At 57.5% G+C, this 18,453-nt stretch overlaps 1 protein-coding gene across 2 annotated transcripts in view; it reads left to right on the top strand.

Moving 5' to 3' along the window:
- The window catches only part of KCNN3 (potassium calcium-activated channel subfamily N member 3), a 132,353-nt gene that overhangs the window by 68,302 nt on the left and 45,598 nt on the right, over positions 1-18,453 (top strand). For both annotated transcript variants that reach the window (XM_040635725.1, XM_040635726.1), the window contains exon 3: positions 11,673-12,091. In XM_040635725.1, coding sequence (XP_040491659.1) covers positions 11,673-12,091 — 419 coding nt within the window. The remainder of the gene's footprint in view (positions 1-11,672; positions 12,092-18,453) is intronic.

Genomic DNA, 18,453 nt, shown 5'->3' with positions numbered 1-18,453 from the left:
CCCCCCCCCCCCCCGCCCCTTGGCCACCTCTCAGGCTTAGAGCCGCATACAGGTCCCTGTGGTCTGCCTACCAGAGGACAGCTGGGGAAGGGGCATGCAGGCCGTGGAGGCAGGCTCAGACGGGGAATTCGGGGTCCTGGATATCCGAAGGTGGCTGGCAAGGTGGGGAGGACACGGCTCTGTAGACCGGAGGAGGCATGGAGCATGGCCCTCTGTGTAGGGGACCTGGAGCAGGAGCCCCAGGGGTCTACGTCCAGGGCGGTGCCAGGAGTGGATGCGGAGCAAATAGTGCCCGCCCTTCTTCCGCCCCTTGACGCCCAGCTGGTCGCCTCCACAACCTCGTCTTTGCTTGTGCCCGCTAATTTCCAAGCCCCCAGCTGGGCAAGAACGTACATCCTCGTCTCCACCGTGCCCCGTGGGGCCTGGCACATGGTGGCCAAGTCCCCCATGAGGCTTCACCACCAGTAGCCACGTGGTGACTGTGGCCCCTGTGCTTGTCCCTGCCCCTCCCTCCTGAACAGGGGGAACGCTGGAGCGAGTTTTATGTCTGCAGTTGGGAGGAAGACCACCTCCTCCCGGAGCCCAGGCCTCTGGCCGCGTGGGCGGGTGGGCACGGTGGCCTTCCCTGCCTGCAGCCTGAGTGGGCCCAGGCGCCGAGCCTCGAAGGAGTTCTTGCGGAATTCCTTTCCACGGGGTGGCTTGGCCAGACGGGCTGTGGGGCGGTGATGACGCTGGCCCGGGGGATGGCCTTTCGAGGGGAGCCCAGCCGGGCTTTGTTCCTGGGCCTCAAAGCTCTCTGTGGAGGACGACAGGGAGGGAAGGGCTCAGGAGACTGATGTCCCTCCGAGAACGACCATGAAGCATCCCCACTGGGCTCAGCTGGTAGGTTCCCCGGGGCAGTTCTTCGCAAGAAATGCTTTCTTGGGTTTTCAGGATTATAAGAGCAATATGAGCTTGTTTTCACCCAAATGTGTTCTCGCTGTTACAGGGAAAGAGCCAGTAGCTTCCCTGGTTCTTAGCCCGCATCCTTGTCCTCGGGGCGCCGGCACTCACGGCGGGGACCAGACGCCCAAGGGCTCGCCCCGTCCACGTGCGCAGACGGGCACCCGGAGGTTTGGCTTCTACGTGCTGCTGTTTGCTCTTTTTTTAAAAAAAAAGGACTCACACAGTACCCACTACACTGCGATTTTCACTTTTTACGTAATACTGTAGCACGAATATTTCCGAAGTCAATACCCATCAGTCCCCTTCGTTTTTATTTATTTATTTTTAAAGATTTCATTTATTTATTTGACAGAGAGACAGCCAGCGAGAGAGGGAACACAAGCAGGGGGAGTGGGAGAGGAAGAAGCAGGCTCCCAGCGGAGGAGCCTGATGTGGGGCTCGATCCCACAACGCCAGGATCACGCCCTGAGCCGAAGGCAGACGCTTAACCGCTGTGCCACCCAGGCGCCCCGACCCCTTAGTTTTTAAAACCAGCTGCCGGCGCGCCGCAGTGTGAGCACCGTGACCTACACGGCTGTTCCTCGGATGCGAGTTCAGGTCGTGTCCTCGCTGGCTTTCTTCTTTCTTTTTTCTTCTTCTTTTTAATTATTAGCAGTTGTTATTAGCAATTCTCTTTAAATACTCTGGTTTCTTTATCTTGCACATATGTTGCAAAAGACGATTTTGCCTCGGGACAGTTACAGAAATGGTGAACAATTAAAATGTTTTCCTTTAGAGTCACAATGACATCGTCCTCAGACCTTAACTGTCCCCTTTTCAGAGAATCTGCCACCATCTGCACATTCACTGGGGCAGCCCGCGTTTGCTGAGCCTGTGAGGGGTGGCCTGTGCGTGTCCTGCCCAGAGGCCATCTGTCCTCCAGGAGCCCCGTGGGAGCGGGGGTGGGAGTTGGGGGGGGCAGGCTCAGTGACAAGCAGCTGCAAACCTCTGGTCCCGCGGCTCGGGTCGGGGCCAATGTCTTACTAGATGAGAGTGTGGACTCCAGATTCAAATCCTGTTTCCACCGCTCACTCGCTGTGCAGTCTTGGGGACGTCAGCCCTGTAAACGGGGGGCCGCTGTGAGGACTAAGACGGACCTGGGTCAAGCCAAGCACCCCCCTCCACCGAGCAGGACAGCTCCGCTGAGCGGGGGGCTCGGCGGTCCCCCAGCTGACGGCATGTCAGTCATTTGGGGAACAAACACTGCCCCCCACCACGAGCACCTGGTCCTGACCTGGTTCCTCACTCCCCCGATTGCAGAAAAATCCAGAAGCTTCTTTATTTTTAGCAAACATGCCCCCTGAGCCAGGATGAAGGACCCCCTGCGCAGTAGTAAACAGGCCCCGGGAGGGCACGGCTGTTCCGCACGTGCTCGGCAGGAGGGGTTCCCGTGTCAAAAGCAAATGGAAACTATCAGAAACTCCCTGTGCAGAAAACAGTCTTTCTCAGCCCGATGCAGCGGGTGCTCAGGAATCTTCTCACCCCCTGACCCGCCAGAGGCACCCGCTGACCTGGCCTGCATGGACAAACCCCAGGACGCGGAGCCTGGACGGGACACATGCTCAGGGTTGTCGGCCCCGGCTTGGGAGCCTGGACCTGCTCCTTGTTAACTGTGTGGCTTGAACACGTTACTTAACCTCTCTGCGCCTCGGTTTCCCTATCTGTATAATGGGAATGATGACACCTACCCCAGAGCCCTGTTCAGGGCTAAATGAGGTAATGCCCGAGCACAGGGAGGCTGCAGTACGTGGTGTCTGGTGTAATGGAGGACGGAGATGGCCGGCACCCCACTGCTCCTGCCCCACATCCCCCGAAGTTGGGGTTAGCACTGCAGACCTTTCCTGGCTACTATTTGAGGATTGGCTCTGTGGCGGCATGGGGCACAGGGCTGGGGAGTCCCGGGGAGGGCACCCGACTCTGCCTGCAGAAGGAGAGACTTGATCTGGGTCCTCCGCGGTGAGAGGAGTGCCCTGGGGAGGACGTGGACAGGAGGGAGCCGCTCGTACAGAACTCAGAGGGACACAAGTTCTGGGATCGTGAGTGACTCGGGTTGGCTGGAACGAGATGCCAGGGTGGCAGGGGGGCCACATGGGGCCATGTGGGGAAGGGCCCCCTTCCAAGTACAGCTGGGAGGTTGGATTGGCCCCAACCGCTCCGGGGAGCCCCCGAAAGCCTCTTGTGGCCGGGAAGGGGCTCCGTCTGGTTTGCGTTCTCCATCACTTGCTCCAGCAGCAACGGAAGATGGAAGATACCAGGCTGTGGCCACTGGAACCCAAGGGTGGGCCCCCTGCTCGTGCTTCAGGTAGAATTGGGCACAAGCTCCCGCCCCACACAAGGCCGTACCTGGTGTCTCCCCAGAGGTCTCTGGGGACCCTTGGGGACTCCGTGTCTCTCTTGGCAGCTCCTCTGGTGACAGACTCCCACTGAATTCTCAGCCCCGTCCTGCATGTGGGGACCCCTGCGGGCACCGGTCACCTCCTGGGCCCTTTCCCCCAGGACCCATGATCGAGGCCTTGTCTGTGCTCGGGAGCAAGGGCCGGGGGTGATATTGCCGGTGGCACGACCGACAACATGGCCTTGAACTCGTGACTCTTCCTGCCTCCAGGCAGTGACAGCGGCTTCTGAGCGGGCTCTGCCCTCCCACCTGGGCCAGGTGCTCCTCAGCCACCACTGACCCTCTCCTCCTGACCCCCCAGCCTGCCACCCCCAGCCTCCAGCTCGCCTGCTCATTTCTGGGGCAGGCCATGTAAGGCCGGTGTAGGTCTGCTCTGAACCACCCCAGCTGTGCCCAAAGGAATCCTCTTCATTAGCAAACATGCTGGGGGGGGGGTCTCTTCCCACCGGGGGCTCCCCACCAGATCTACGCACCGGAGGGGCTGGGCACGATCGGGAAAGGTGACAGGAGCATGTCTTGTGGAAATGAAAGCGCTTGTCTTAGCTCCACAGAGGGAGAGCGGTGTGGACGGCTGACCGGCACGTGGGGCCCCCAGAGTGCTGCGGACCCAGCCCGCGGTAGCCGTGTATTGATTCTGCGGTGAGTGAAGATTCTTCGCGAAGAAGTGGCCTTGAACCTTCTTTACGAGGAGCAAAGTAGAACTCAGACTGGCTGGTCCCTAACCTAGTGGGTCGGCAGGTGACGGCGAGGGCCTGGGGGGCCTGGTTTGGCCTCCATGGGTTCTACGGGAACACTACGGCTTCCTCGCGGAGACAGCGTGTGCGGGATCACCTGTGTTGGCCCGCAGTCGGGCTTCTGGCACACGGGAACACACGGGAACATTACTGTGGGCTGCATCGCGCCCCCCGCACGTCCCGTGTCAAAGCCCTCACCCACAGTGTAACTGGCTGCCGAGATGGGGTCTTCGGGAGTAATTAAGGCTAAACGAAGGCTCAAGAGCGGCCTAGCCGATAGGACCACTTAGAAGACCAGCAATGTCCTCGAGGCCTCTGCTGCGTGTGGGGGAGGGGCGCTCGCCGGAGCCTGGCCGAGGCTGCTCTGCGCTGGGACTCCCAGCCGCTGGGTGATGACCCAGCCGCTCAGCTGTTTAACCGTCAGTCTGTGGTGCTTCGTAACAGCCGCCCGGGCTGACTAACACAGACACACGTTCAACCCACGGGCCGTCTGTCTTCAGGGAGTGGTGACCAAGTGTCTGTGGCTCTGCTGGGCGTGGGCTGGTGGTCTCCCCGTCCCTGGATGCAGCTCCCCCCCATGGCTTCTGGGCCCCATCTGCTGCCACCCTGGCTTATTTCCCATGCTGGCCTTCTTTCTTTGTTCTCTCAAATGCTCCCAGCCCCACCGTGCTGGGGGCCCTTGCACCTGCTGTCCCTGCCTGTGCCGCGTGTCCTTGCAGGCTCACCTTTCACAGGTGTGCCCCTCAGAGAGCTGCCTGGGCGGTCTGCCTGGGACCGCACTCCTGCAGCCAGGCTGCTCTCTCAACACCTCTGCCGCGTCTTAGTCCCCTCCGACCAGGCAGGCACCCTGAAGTTCACCATTTACCTGTTTATTATCTGTTTTTTCTCCACTTGAATGTAAGCTCCCTGAGGAAAGAGGCCTTGTCTACTTGTTCCTGGTCTATCCCTAGAGCTTAGCTTGGAGGCTGTCACATAATAGGGACTCAACCCACATTGAATGAACGATTGAATGAATGAATGAATCAATGAATCAATGAACGAACGAGCGAACTGATCTGGGTCAAGTTTTATGCCTGGGCATCAGCATCTCTTGACCTAGACCCAAAGCCCCTTGATTTCCAGCACCAGGCCTTCCCCTTCATTGCAGCCAGAGGCCAGCTGGTCCCGCCAAAGGATTTCCAACAGAAAGGTTGTCAGAAGTGTATGGGGCCGCCACGGAGGGCTAGGCTGGAGGCGCTGGTGAACAGTTGGTCTCCCAATGCTTTTCTCTACCCTTTCGACTGGAACAGCTCACACTTATCTGTTCCCCATACTGGGCTTCTGTGAAAAGTCTCATTAGAAGAAATGGCTCCACAGCTAAGAGAAAACAGAAAGTCACAAACGGACCCATCCTTCCACGTTCCAGATGAGGGATTGGAGGGCCAGAGAGGGACAGGGACTTGCCCACGCGTGGACAGTTAGTGGCAAAATGCTCATCCCAGTGGTGTCATGGCCAGGGGTCAAAGAATTCTTGTTTTGTGCATGAAACATACTTGCTTTCTCAGTTTCCATCACTGGCTTTCATTCTCCAAGAACTGGGGACAAGAAAGGATTTATGGTCAGCACTTGTCCCTGGCCGTCCCACACAAACCTCAGGCTCAGAAGTCCCGTGGCTCTTGCACACACCAAGGGAGCCCGTGGGTAGACTCTGCTGGGCCGAGAGCCCCCGTGGAACACAGGGCACAGCACTTTCCGACGGGGAGGGTTTCTTGGAAGGACACGGAGCTGGCTAGCGCACCCCCTGCCCGCTGAGAGTCTTGGTGGCGGTGGAATCACATACGTTCCTGGCAGCCCATGTTCTCGCCGGCCTCGTTCAGAGGTACGTTTTGTATACCTTTGCTTTTTCCCCCTTCCTCCCTTTCTTCAGCGGGCTCCATGGCACCTTCACAGACTGGAAATTTTGTTAACCATCACTGCAAACCCAGACATGAATTTCATCCCTGGTAATCAGCTCTTGTCCTTGGGGAAACCTAATTCGGTATTACAGGACTTGTGATCTTGTTTCCATGGGAACCCCCATAGTAATGGTGTACATGCATAATATATGCTCCAGGATTTAAAAGATGTATATTTTATATAATATATATATTAAATATATACTTATGTATAATATAAAATTACTGAATTTTAAGAAAATCTTTTATTTTTTCTTTTGCTTTTTTTTCTGCATATATTTTTTTAAATGATGAAAATCTTCCCTGGAGTTTTTCTCCCACAGAGAGAGAACAGTAGAGAACACAAAAGGCCTTTTCCACTTCCTCTCCTTTAATTTAAAAAAATTCATAGTTGCATGAGAATTAAAGTTTTTCAGGTTAGTCAGAAAATGTCTAAGCAGGATCTCCCCTAACAGCTGAGAACATTTTGATGAAAGATGTTCCTTATATAAAGAACCTGAAAGACCTCAGGCTTTCAAAATAGAACAGTGAAGCTGGCGAATCCAGTGAATCAACTCCAAACTTATTTTGCCTAAAAGGAAAAAAAAAAGGCTGGTTTCCTGTGTGTCTCCGAGGGGAGGGCAGGTGCTCTGCCGCCAGGGTCACTGGGCAGGCTCCAGGATGGGCCCCTGGCCGCCAGTCCCGACCCCGCTGCCCCGTGTGGGCTCGAGATGCCACGTAGGCCCCTGTCCTGAGGGACCAGATGGGCCTTGGGTGGCGGCCCTGTGGGAGCCGATGAACCGCACACTCGCTCTGGGAGCAGCTCAGAGGCAGGTGTGCAGACTGGTCTGACCCAGGCAGGGCCACAGGTGGACGGACCCGTGCACCACAGCTCCTGTGCGAGGGTTTCTGGAGAATTCGCAAGTAAGGGAAATTGGGGCTTTTTTATACCTCTACCTGGCCGTTCAACGAAAGGACGCTCACACTGACCTCCTCACTCATTGCGGGCTAAGCAGTTTACCCCCGATTCTGCCGGCAGGAGTGGCTGCTCCCGCAGGTCCCCCCCACCCGCCAGTTGTCTTGCCTTTGTTCTTCGGTTCTACTGGCTGACTTCCTCACACGTGAGGGGCACTTAGCCTGCAAAATAACTAAACTGCTTGCAAAACAGCTTTTTCAAGGCATGGAGTTATTCTCAGATCTATGAAATGATGTATCCCCAGGATGGGGTAGGGGTGGGGGAAGCTGGTGTGCCTTGTCATGGTCCCCTCCCCAGATGGTTGCTCGGTTACTTGAGACAGACTGACCCGCCCGGACGGGGGAGCCGTGGCAGTGCCTCTGGACGCTCGAGGGAAATGTGGGGCACTGTGGGCAGGCTGGCCGACTCTTCCAACACGTGTGCTCCGTACGTGCGTGAGCTGGGTTTGCCATGTGTTACTTCTGTTGCATAAGAAAGCACCCCCAAATCAACGTCTTGAAGCGACACTCCCTCCCTCATGAGTGTGGGTCGGCAATCTGGCCTGGTCTCCCCTGGGGTCGTGCAGCCGGTACTGGCTGCAGGCGGGGGTGACAGGGAAAACGGGTGTCCAGAGCAGGCCCCACTGCACGGACCCTTCCCGACCCCTACACCCCACTGGCCAAAGAAAGGCACATGGCTGAGTTCAGATTCCAGGGGCTGAGAGATGGACGGCACCTCGCGCTGGGAGCAGAGGCGAAGCGTGGTGTAAAGAAGTGAGCAAGGGGATGGGGGGTCCTTTGAATAAGTGGCCACACACGTGTGTGTGACAGGCCTTCCAGGCCCTGTCTCGCCCAGAAGCTTCCCGGACGCACCCTCGGCCTGCCTCTCACAGTAGAGCTACTGGAGGTTAGAAGCTGATTCCCCCTGGACGTGTGTATTTATGTCCCCACCGTGTCCCCACCTGGTTGGTTCTTTTTATTGAGGAATAACTGACAAGTTAAACTGTGTACATTCCAAGTCTGCATCGTGGAATGACCGCCCCAGGCCAGTTCATGAACACAATCGTCCCCCACATCGTTACCTTCTCGGTAGAGAGCACGGAAGATCTACTCCCTCAGCAGATCTCCAGGACTGTGCGTGGTCCCCGACTTATGATGGTTTGACTCACGAGTCTCAGACTTCGCGATGCTGTGAAAGTGCTGGGCACTCAGTAGAAAGCAGCGCTTGAACTGTGGACAGGGGTCTTTTTCTGGGCTGGGAACACATGAGACGGCCCTCCCTCGTGATGCGTGGGGGCGGCCCCTGGGGTCAGCCGCGGGCACACTGACGGGCCCTCTGCCCGCACACAGGCGTCTGCTTGCCACTTCCGGTGCGGCCTTGAGACACGACGGGAGGCCGCCAGCGCCCGTGAGTCTGCAGACGGCAGGCCAGTCCCCGTGAGTTTGCAGATGGCAGGCCAGCGCCCGTGAGTCTGCAGACGGCAGGCCAGCCCCCGTGAGTCTGCAGACGGCAGGCTAGCGCCCGTGCTCGGGGCTCGGTTAGGGTCGGCCAGGCTAAGCTGCGATGTTTGGTGGGTCGGGAGCCCTTTGTCTGTCAAGGAGCATCTGCAGGCGGTTCTTACCAGCGGTTCTGCTGAACGGAGTTGAGTTGAGTTGACTTGGTTCTCCTTTCTCTCTAATTACAAGCTCCGTGAAGGGACGTGTGGGGTCGTGCTGTCACATTAAGTCTCCTTCCTGAAGCTCTCAGGTGACCCTCACACCTGAAACTCCTCCAGGTTCTCAGAACCACTAGTTGAGTGGAGGAAGGACCAGCTGTGGAGCCAGCTCCGTGCCGGGCACTCCGAGCAGGAGACGCCCGGGCTCGTGGGCCTGGCACTGGGCCCTGCTCCTTCAGGCTGGCCAGACCCAAATGACTGAGGTCACTCTTGTAGGCTTAGGAGGCAGAAACTCCCAGCAACGGGGACAATGGGGCAGTCCTTCCCCACGTGGGGAAGCCAGCGTTTGAGGGCCACTGTAGGAGGAAGCCCCTGGGTCAGCCCGGGGCCTCTGAGGCTTCTGCTCCGTGACTGCCCAGAGCTGAGCTCAAGAGGGCTCCCTGGCGCCGCTGCCCCCACATCACGTCGGTGTGCTTCCACCACCCTCAGACGGGCTGCCCCAGAGCCGGCGCTGCGTGGCTGGGACCACAGCGCAGGGGAGGACAGTCCTTTGCTGGAGTTGCTTCCCCTTCCCCTCACCCCTCTGGCCCAGTGCTGCTTGAGATCCCGGTTCCCGAGAAGCTCCAGAACTTTCTAAGGCTTTATTTATTTATTCCAGATTGGACCACCCCTGGGAACGGAGGGCGCCCTGCCCGTGGTGTAAGGTGGACTGTTAGGTACTTCACTGGCCACAGGCTTAGGAATGCGTCTTTCACAGGAATTCCCATCCTGGTGGTCGACAAGGGGCACTGGCCATCTGTCCTCTTTTTCACTTGACACAGTCATCCAACTACACACCCTTTAGTCGCTAAAGCTCCAGTGCCTGCCCACCGTGCGCCAGCTGCCGTCCCAGGGGCTGGGGAGAGAGGAGACGCACCAGGAGTAGGTCCTGTCGCTGGAGAGCTCACGAGCCTCACGAACACCCAGGAGGTGGGAGCTGCCAAACCAGAGGGTCTTCAGAGGAGACCATCTGACCTGCCCCTCACTCCTCAGAGGAGGAGACTGAGCCCAAGAGAGGGGCGCTCAGCCGTGCCGGCTCCCACAGTAAGCAGCTGTTTCCGTTCACTGAACACCTGCTCCGTGTGCAGAACGGGGCTGGGTACTGGAGGCGCCACAGGGAACAAGGAGGGCACGGCCCCTGTCCCTCGAGAGGCCGGCTGTGTTGGTGGCTCCCGGTCTGGGAGACACTTTAGAGTCAGCTGAGAGCTCGAGGAAACATCCCAATGCCAGTGCCTCACACTCAGAGGCTCCCATCTGCTTGGTCTGGGCGCGCCCAGGTACGGGTGTTTTCAACAAACTCTGCGAGTGGGTCTAGCGTTCCAGGGGAGAGACAGACAAGGAGCAAGGAAGCACGATGGGCGTGCACCGAGACCTGCAGTGCGCAGGGGACACGCGGGGCGCTGAGCGAGAACGTGGCGGGGTGGGGACTGCCCAGGGCGAGAGCAGCAGGGCTGCCCTGTGGCCCAGTGGGCATAAGGGGGTCCTCGTGCGGCACAGCCGTGGAATCTCTGGGGCACATCGGCCACCCTGCAGACCCACAGACCCCTGCCCCGGAGCCCCACCTGGCAGCGAGCAGATCCAGCCCCCAGCCCACCCACGCCCCCCATGGACACACACTGCTTATGCGTGCCCACAGGCCGTTTTTAGAGTAGCTGGTAAAGCACATTTCCTGTGTTATCTGTATTACTGGATCCCAACGCTAATCCCGTGAGACGGGCAGGCTCGTGATGAATAGTTCCGTGACAGAGAGGCAGGAACAGGCTCAGAGAAGTGCATGACCTGCCAAAGGTCACACAGCTAATAACTGGATGTGGAGACTCCGGGTAGCTCGCCCGCCTCTGCTCCTCTGCCACCCCGCCCCCCCCTGTCCGCACCAGGAAACCGAACCCCGCGGGGGCACGTGAGAGGGGTGTCAGCGCCCGCCTTCCTGTCAATCTGGGCAGAGCCGTGATGTGCCCCCTCTCGTAACATGGAGGGCCTACAGTCTCCCTCCCCATCGGGGAGTCAGAGAGGTCTGTGACTCGTCTTGGGTTCCTGCCCACAGTGAACCCGGTTACTATGGTAACCCGATGCAATTCTTTATTATAGGGTGGATGGTTTTCGTTTTGTATTTGAAGAGTCTGGCCAGCAGTCACGTTGCCATGGCTTGGCCCGTTGGTGGCAGTTAGGAGCAGAGGGGACCCACCGAGCAGCCGTTAGGGCCTTTCTGTGTCTGCAGATGGTGGAAAGCTGTGTCTGGAAGCCCCCCTCCCCCCGCCGGCTCAGCTGCACTGGGGAAGGCGGGAGGGGGGTCCTGGCAGGCTGCTGGGCTGAGTACCCTCTCCTGGCTAGGAGTCACACCTTCCTCACGAGAACCGCTGAGCCCCGGCTGGTCCCCCCCGGGGAACAGCTCAGGGCTGTTTTGTCGAGCCTCGACTCCTCAGGGACCTCCTTGGGGCCGAGGCCTGGGCCTGCCCCATATGTGGGCCCCAGCCCGGCCAGGGCTGGCCACACAGCAGGTGCTCACCTTAGTGGTGTGGCCGCAGGGGCCTCCGCTGCAAGGAGGGTGAGGGCTTCCTGGATGCCAGGCGGGCTTCTGACCCCCGTGCACGTGGACCCAGAGCAGCATCACAGGGCCGGCCGCCAGCCGGGGTAGCCTGAGGCACAGAGAGGGTCACTAAGGTACCCCCATCACAGAGCTAGTTGGCTCTGGGGTCGGCATTCTGACCCAGGCAGTGTGGCTCCAGGATCCCCACTGCGGACACTCTGCTGCAGGGGGAGAGGAATGCGGGGAGCCTGGGGGTTCGTCCTGTAGGAACCATGACTGGTTCGCCTCCTCACCCCCTCCAGGGCCCTTTTAACAAGAAGGAGTGGTTCTTCCTCTCTTCTTGGAACAGCTAGTTCGGCGCGCCTCAGGCAGGCAGGGGCGCGGGGAGCAGTTTGGAGAGGCCAGCAGGGCGCCCAGCACACGGCCCCGAGGTGAGCCCCGCCGCTCTAACGGGCTGTCTGCTCCCGCCAGCTCTTCGTGATCGACAACGGCGCGGACGACTGGCGGATCGCCATGACGTACGAGCGGATCCTGCACATCGGCCTGGAGATGCTGGTGTGCGCCATCCACCCCATCCCCGGCGAGTACAAGTTCTTCTGGACGGCGCGCCTGGCCTTCTCGTACACGCCGTCGCGGGCGGAGGCGGACGTGGACATCATCCTGTCCATCCCCATGTTCCTGCGTCTGTACCTGATCGCGCGCGTGATGCTGCTGCACAGCAAGCTGTTCACCGACGCGTCGTCGCGCAGCATCGGCGCGCTCAACAAGATCAACTTCAACACGCGCTTCGTCATGAAGACGCTCATGACCATCTGCCCCGGCACCGTGCTGCTGGTGTTCAGCATCTCGCTGTGGATCATCGCCGCCTGGACCGTCCGCGTCTGCGAGAGGTACGCGCGCTCCGGGGCGGGGGTGGGGCGGGGGCACGTGCGCCCCGAGGTCGGCAGGTGCCCGTGCACCTGGGGGAGGGGCCGGGAGGGGCCGGGCCGCAGGTACGCCAGGGGCCGCGCCTGCCGTCTCCCCTGTAAACCGGTGCCGCGCGTTCTGTGCGTCCTTCGATGCCCTTCCTCACCGACACTTTGCGACTCTGTGTTACGGCTTCCTCTCGGACGGGAGCGCGCTCACCAGCATATGCAAGGCTTCGGGAAGTCCTCCAAGAAGGAAACTGGTTTAATTTTGTTTAGTCCAGATATTCTCAAAAGTATTCACCCCAAAACCCTTACCGTTGTACACTGTTGATCCCTCGCTACCCGCCGTGTGGTCCACACACCAGCAGCTCGTTAGAATGTGGGACCTTGGGCGTCATCCCAGAGCTACTAAGTAGAATTTGCATGTTAACAAGTTCACCTGGTGATTTGCGTGCACCTAAAATTTTGAGAAGCACGGTGCGGGAGGAACATACTTTGGGAAACACCATTTCAGGAGCTGCTGCTGGGCAAGAAGTTCACCTGCAAGATGACCTCATAGAGACCCACCTGTAACGCAGAGTGCCAGCCCCTTGGAACTGCTGTCCTTGAGGCTCAGGGGCTGGACAAGGCCACCTCCCTCCACTGCCACCCTCACGCTGGCCTTGCTAACACCTGTCCCTTTCAAGTTAGCCCTGCGTATTCATTTTAATCTGATTTCCCATGTGGAGTCTGAGCACATCTGTTAGAAACCTGGATTCTCTCCCTAAGTGGCTGTGAGGCGTTGGGCAAGTCACTTCACCTCTCTGGGCCTCAGTGTCCTTGTTTTAGAATGAGGATCTCTTGAGAAGGAACAAAGAGAAGTTCACTTGAGAGGAGTTATTTTTATCATGTGGGGAGGCCCGGGCAAGCACCCTGGGTAGTTTACACGAATCTGGCAGTCCCGCTCAGTTTGCCGATAGCTGCATCGCTGATCTTCCAGGCACCAGTGTCCCAGCAGAGACAAAGCAAGAGACAGAAGTGTGGAGGAGAGTTAGCTAAAAACATCTCACGTAGGTACGTTGAGCCAGATTTCCCACCTATTTGGAGATGTTCTATTTGCAGGTATTTGGCCAACACACACACAGACAGACCGAGAGGGTGTCCTTCTGCAGCCACAAGGGCTCCTTAGCATGACGGGGTCAGTCCCCGTGAGCCTGTGCAGGGTTGGGAGACATTTCTTGTGTGCAAAGCCCCGGGGACATGTGATGCCCACCCCCTCAGAACCCCACCCTGTGAGCTGGGACACAGCATCTGCTCCGGGGGGCAGGGGCGGGAGAGCAGACGCTCTCTGCAGCGGGGAAAGCTGGTGCTTAGATTCCAGCCCTACATCCCTCGACACATTCCGGGCTGAGCAACATCGTGCTGGCCACTGTACTTCCCTGGACATCGGTTCTGTCACCTGCAAGCTGGGGTCGTAATCCCTCCTTTCCAGGGTTTGTTGTTGCAATGAAACGAGGTAGTGTGTGGGCCTGCCCCCTGCAGCACAGTGGTCATGGAAATCAACCGTCCTAATGGACGGCTGCTGGTAACTCTTGGGAATTCCGCGGCTGCTTCATATAAAGGGAACCAGCCAGTTCCTACCGCAGGTAGGCCCCTGCATTCCTGTTCTCCTTTCTAATTGGTTGGAGCCGAGTCTTCCAACAACTGTAATTGAATTTGCAAAGCCCTTTCCGGTGTTTGAAACCTTCCCCGTCCTCACACCAACCCCGCTTGGCATGTGTGCTCACGCCATTGTTCAGACGAGCACATGCGCCGAACGCGGAACGAAGTGTAGGCAAGTGAGTTTCATTGTTTATTGAACCTGTCACAAGTCGGTGACTATTTTTTACCCCAAAATAAGCATGCTTCCAAGTGTACAGTTTGCAAAGTACTCAGTTGCCTTCTCTTTGGCATTGAAGGGCCCGCCAAGGCTTCTGAGCTGAGGCTGGGTCCGCTGGCTCCCCGCAGCCTGCCAGGGCTCTGCCCGAAGTCCCAGCAAAGGCACAGAGAAACAATGAGCCAATCCAAGCCCTCGCGCCGGTCCCCCTTCTCCTGTGACCAAATGGCTTCTGCTCAGATGGAACCCGAGGCACATCACAGCTTTGGTGGGTGTCGTTGTCTCACCTGTGTTCCCGGCTCTCCCTCCAGTCCTGTGTGACATGCCTTCTGTGGGTCCCCTCTGTTGCCTTCCATAGGCCCGTATGGAGGTGCTGCAACCGTGCCCGCATTAGAGCTGAGGAAACGGGCAGCGAGCAGCAGCCTGAGGTCGCAGGGCTCGGAGCTGTGGCCTGGAATTTCCTGGGGACTCCGCGGCCCGGGAGTCTCAAGGCCGCTCGGCTGGTGCTTAGATCCCAGGCCCCTGCTGTCTGTGCTTGTGACCTTTATCACTGTCTTCGGGGCTGACTTGGTAAATTCCCAGGCAGCCGAGCACCACCCTCATGCCCGCTCCTGACCATGGGCCTTCCCGCCCCTGGGGCTGTCAGCGGCCAAGCCCCTCCCCTGAGCTGCTGCAGGGCTCAGCCTCTGCCAGGTCAAGGGCACCGGGAGCATCCATGACTGGTCCGTGTAGGAGTGTCAAGGCCCAGCCCCCTCACCTCCTGCAGGCGGGCTCCCGCGGGGCCTTCCCTGCTCCAAGGCCCCCTGAAGGGTCGCCCGAGGCCCCCTCTGACAGCTTGGCTTCATCTTTCCCTCTGCCCTACCTGCCGCTCGCCCCCAGGGGCTGATGCTGAGAGCAGCCCCAATAAAGCTCCGGCAGGAGACTCTTTCTCAGGAGTCTGGCCTACGGAACTGTGAAAACACATATAAATAAGCATGTTTTCTCCGCTGAAGCGCTTGTCTTACAGTGACCAAGCAGTTTCTTTCAGAACCCAGCGTAGACAATCGCTGTCCTTTCCCAGCGCCCAGTGCTAGAGAAGGGGGCAGAGCTCTTGACACAGGAGCCATCCAAACACAGACCAGACAGAAACTGGACGCGGGGCTGCTCTGGGGGGATAGCAGCAGCCGGCCAGGCAGGAGGGTGATGTGGGCACGGTGGCCGTGCTGTGGCCCAGCTGACCGGAGGGTGACGCTGGCACCTCAGACAGCAGAGAGGGTGCGTGACTTGCCCAAGGTCACATAGCAGCCTGGCAGGTTCTAGAAAGACTCCTGCCTGCTGATGCCCAGGGCGGACCTTGTTCACATTCCAGGCGCCTTTCATCAGCCTGGTCTTATCTCTGGTTGTATACACACACTTCTGAAGTTGCTATGGAAATCCCTCCTCAGCAAGACGCATTTGAAAAGACATTTCTCATCTCTTAGGTTGGCTTTTATGTGACAGGAAAGGTTTTTCACGTTTCCTCCTTCTGAGGAAGAGAGGGAGTTGGCAATCACGCAGCACCGTCCGCTCTGGGGAGGGCAGCTCCTGGTTGCCTGGAGGGCAGTGACAACACAGGCTTGTTTTCCTTGGACCCCAGAGCGGCCTTCCATCAGCGGCTGCCGGCCTGACAGTTGTGGCCCTCCGCGTTCTCTGGGATTCTCCTGGCCGCGTGCCCGCCTCCCACAGGCCTCCCAGAGCCCATCCGGGGAAGCTCCTCATTAAACACTCTCACATGCGCGCAGCCTGGCGGGTGGAGAGCCCCGTCTTGGGGCTGCAGGCTGGAGAAGTGGGCTTTCCTGGCCCGCCCTCAGCAGAGGCCTGCCAGCTCACGGGCGAATGTTTATCTCCCTGCGGGTGGCAAAGAGGCCTCGCAGAGCACAGATAAAGCAGACTGTCTTGTGATCCCAAGCCAGGTTTTGTAAACCGCCTCCAGACTCTTTAACGGAATCCCTTTGGACTTTCCCTCCTGGGGCTCCAAGCTCTGCACACGGCCAGCCTGTCAACAGGTCTTCAGTGGTGATGGCGTGAATTTTCATCTGTTTCTATATGTTCGTATTCTCATGAGCAACTGGATTCTGGAGGCCCTGCCCCTGGAACTGAAGGAAAACAGCTACTGGCCCCTTCTTTCTCTCGTTCAGAGCCACCCTTCCCATCGCAGGAGGAAACAGAGGCTTCCTTCCCCCACCCTCGTTGCCCGTGTCTCGGACAGCTGCCCTGCTCTGGTCTGCGCAACCCAGAAGCCAGGAAGGGAGAACAGCCCCCCACCCCTGCATCTCCTTCCCACGAAGTCCTACCGCCTCTAGCAGGGGACCTCAGCTCCAAGAATGGGTAGGGACACGGTCTACAGCGGGACCCATGGTGTGGGGTTGACACAGCCCCCAGGCCAAGGCCTCGTGGGCTGGGCAGAGCTGAGAGCAGGGCCCCTTCAGCTGGAGGCACAGCGGCTACTGTGCAGCACGGGCACCGAGCCCCACGGGGGTCAGAGCTTCTATTCATAGTGATTGTTATTTCAAAACTTAGGATTTAAAACCAAAAAAAAAAAAAAAAGTATGTATTTATTTATTTGAGAGAGAGAGAGCATGGGGGGGGTAGGGCAGAGGGAGAGGGAGACGAGCAGATTCCCCACTGAGTCTGGAGGCCCAGGAGGGGCTCCATCTCACAGCCCTGAGGTCATGACCTGAGCTGAAATCAGGAGTCAGATGCTCAACCAGCTGAGCCCCCCCCAGGAGCCCCTGCAAAGCTGAAGCTTTAAGTATTCAGTAAGTGCGTAGAAAGTAATACATGCGTGCAACTAGGAATAAATATACATGTGGCAGCGGAGGGCACACACTGAGAATCTTTGTACTGATAGGAGTGCGTTGTTTTAAAAGCTTGCAGACCACTGCTTTGGGGTATCAGAGGACCCGTTAGTGAGGACGGGGAAGTACCCGCCACATTGAATGAAGCCTGCCCTCTAGCTGAAGGAAGGAGAAGTCAGTGGCTCTGGGGGCGGGTGGGGAGCCCAAGGGGTCTGGGCAGATCCCTCTAAGGGCACAGTGAGTTCCTGGCAGAGTGTGGGGGGAGGGGGATCCTCCCCAAGGCCCTGGAACCGGATTTGCTAATTAAGAAAGAGGAGAGTAATTGTAGAGGCAGGAGAATGCTTCAGAGAGAGAGAGAGAGAGAGAGAGAGAGAGAGGCGGGGAGGGAAGAGCGTCGCTAGGAGGCCGTGATTTCTGCGCCAGGGACGAGGGAGCAGACATGAAAGGGAACTGTGTTTGGTTCACATAAGCACAGGGTTCCAGAAAACTAAAACTGTCTTAGCACAAAGAAGATTCACATCGGAGGCACTGAATTTTTTAAAATGTGGAATGTGGAGGACGCACTTAAAAGTTCTTTCAGAATGTGGAACAGAACACAGATGAGAGGTGCACGATAGGTCAGAACCAGAGGCCCTACAGTCAGGGCTGAACCCGAGAACTAGAGTTATTTTGGAGGAAGAAACCAGGATAATCTGGATAACAGCATAATCAAAGACATACATCAAGAAAACTTTTCTAGAACTGGTGGCCTGGGGGTGGTGGGAGGTTAAGATTAGGCAGATGGAAACAGCTGTTCTCAGTCACAACAGGGACGCAAAGTCATACCTAGACATATCCTAATAAACTGTTTTTCTGGAAAATTTACTGACTCTAAAGGTTAAGCAATCATAGGACACAGGGGCAGCATGGAACAGACCTTCCTCAGGAACCCTAAATTGCAGACAGTAGCGTCAATCCTGTCGGGGAAACAAGAACAAAAGTCATCCTTGGAGTTTTGTGGGCTCAGAAGGGAAACAAGCTGCACGTTTGGGCGAATGAATCACAATTAAGGTCTTAGTGCAATGGTGTGAAAGAAAGACAGGTGGACAGCACTGAAGCCAGGGAAACATGAAATCCAGATACATTTGACCATGACTGCAAAACCAAATTCTAACGTCAAACAAAAAGTAGGTTCTGGAAAGAGTAGATGTGTGATAAAAGATTCCATAACAATTAGAGTGTTGCGAACCTCCAGATTAAAAAATTGAGAGAAGTCTAAGAAGGATTAGATTTCTCTTGTGCTAAATTCATCATCTTAGGTAGAAGAGAACGTTAAAAACCCTATCATTCAGTTTTAATAATTGGAGAAATAGAGTTTAAATCATTTTTCAAACCTAAAGGTAATCGCAGGTAGAAGTTTTGAGGTGTGACGATAGGATAGCAGTAGCATCAGCCGAGTATTGTTTTACTTAACCTGCACCCCAGCTCCGTGAGGCGTGGGGGCCACTGTGATCTCCGCTCCCCGTGGGAGGAAACTGAGGCAGGGAGAGGTCAAAGCAGCACACCGGGTCCCAGAGCTGGGGAGTGGCAGACGTGAGACCCCAGAACCCTGCCGAGAGCCCCACTTTCCCTACCTTGAGAACGTTCGCTCCCCACATCCCTGCGGGAGACACACACACACACACACACACACA

Source organism: Ursus maritimus, unplaced genomic scaffold (genome assembly GCF_017311325.1).
Source record: "Ursus maritimus isolate PB19 unplaced genomic scaffold, ASM1731132v1 scaffold_2, whole genome shotgun sequence".
NCBI classification, from domain to species: Eukaryota; Metazoa; Chordata; class Mammalia; order Carnivora; family Ursidae; genus Ursus; species Ursus maritimus.
The sequence above is the reverse complement of the archived record's forward strand: the minus strand, read 5'-3'. Positions and strand labels throughout refer to the sequence as shown.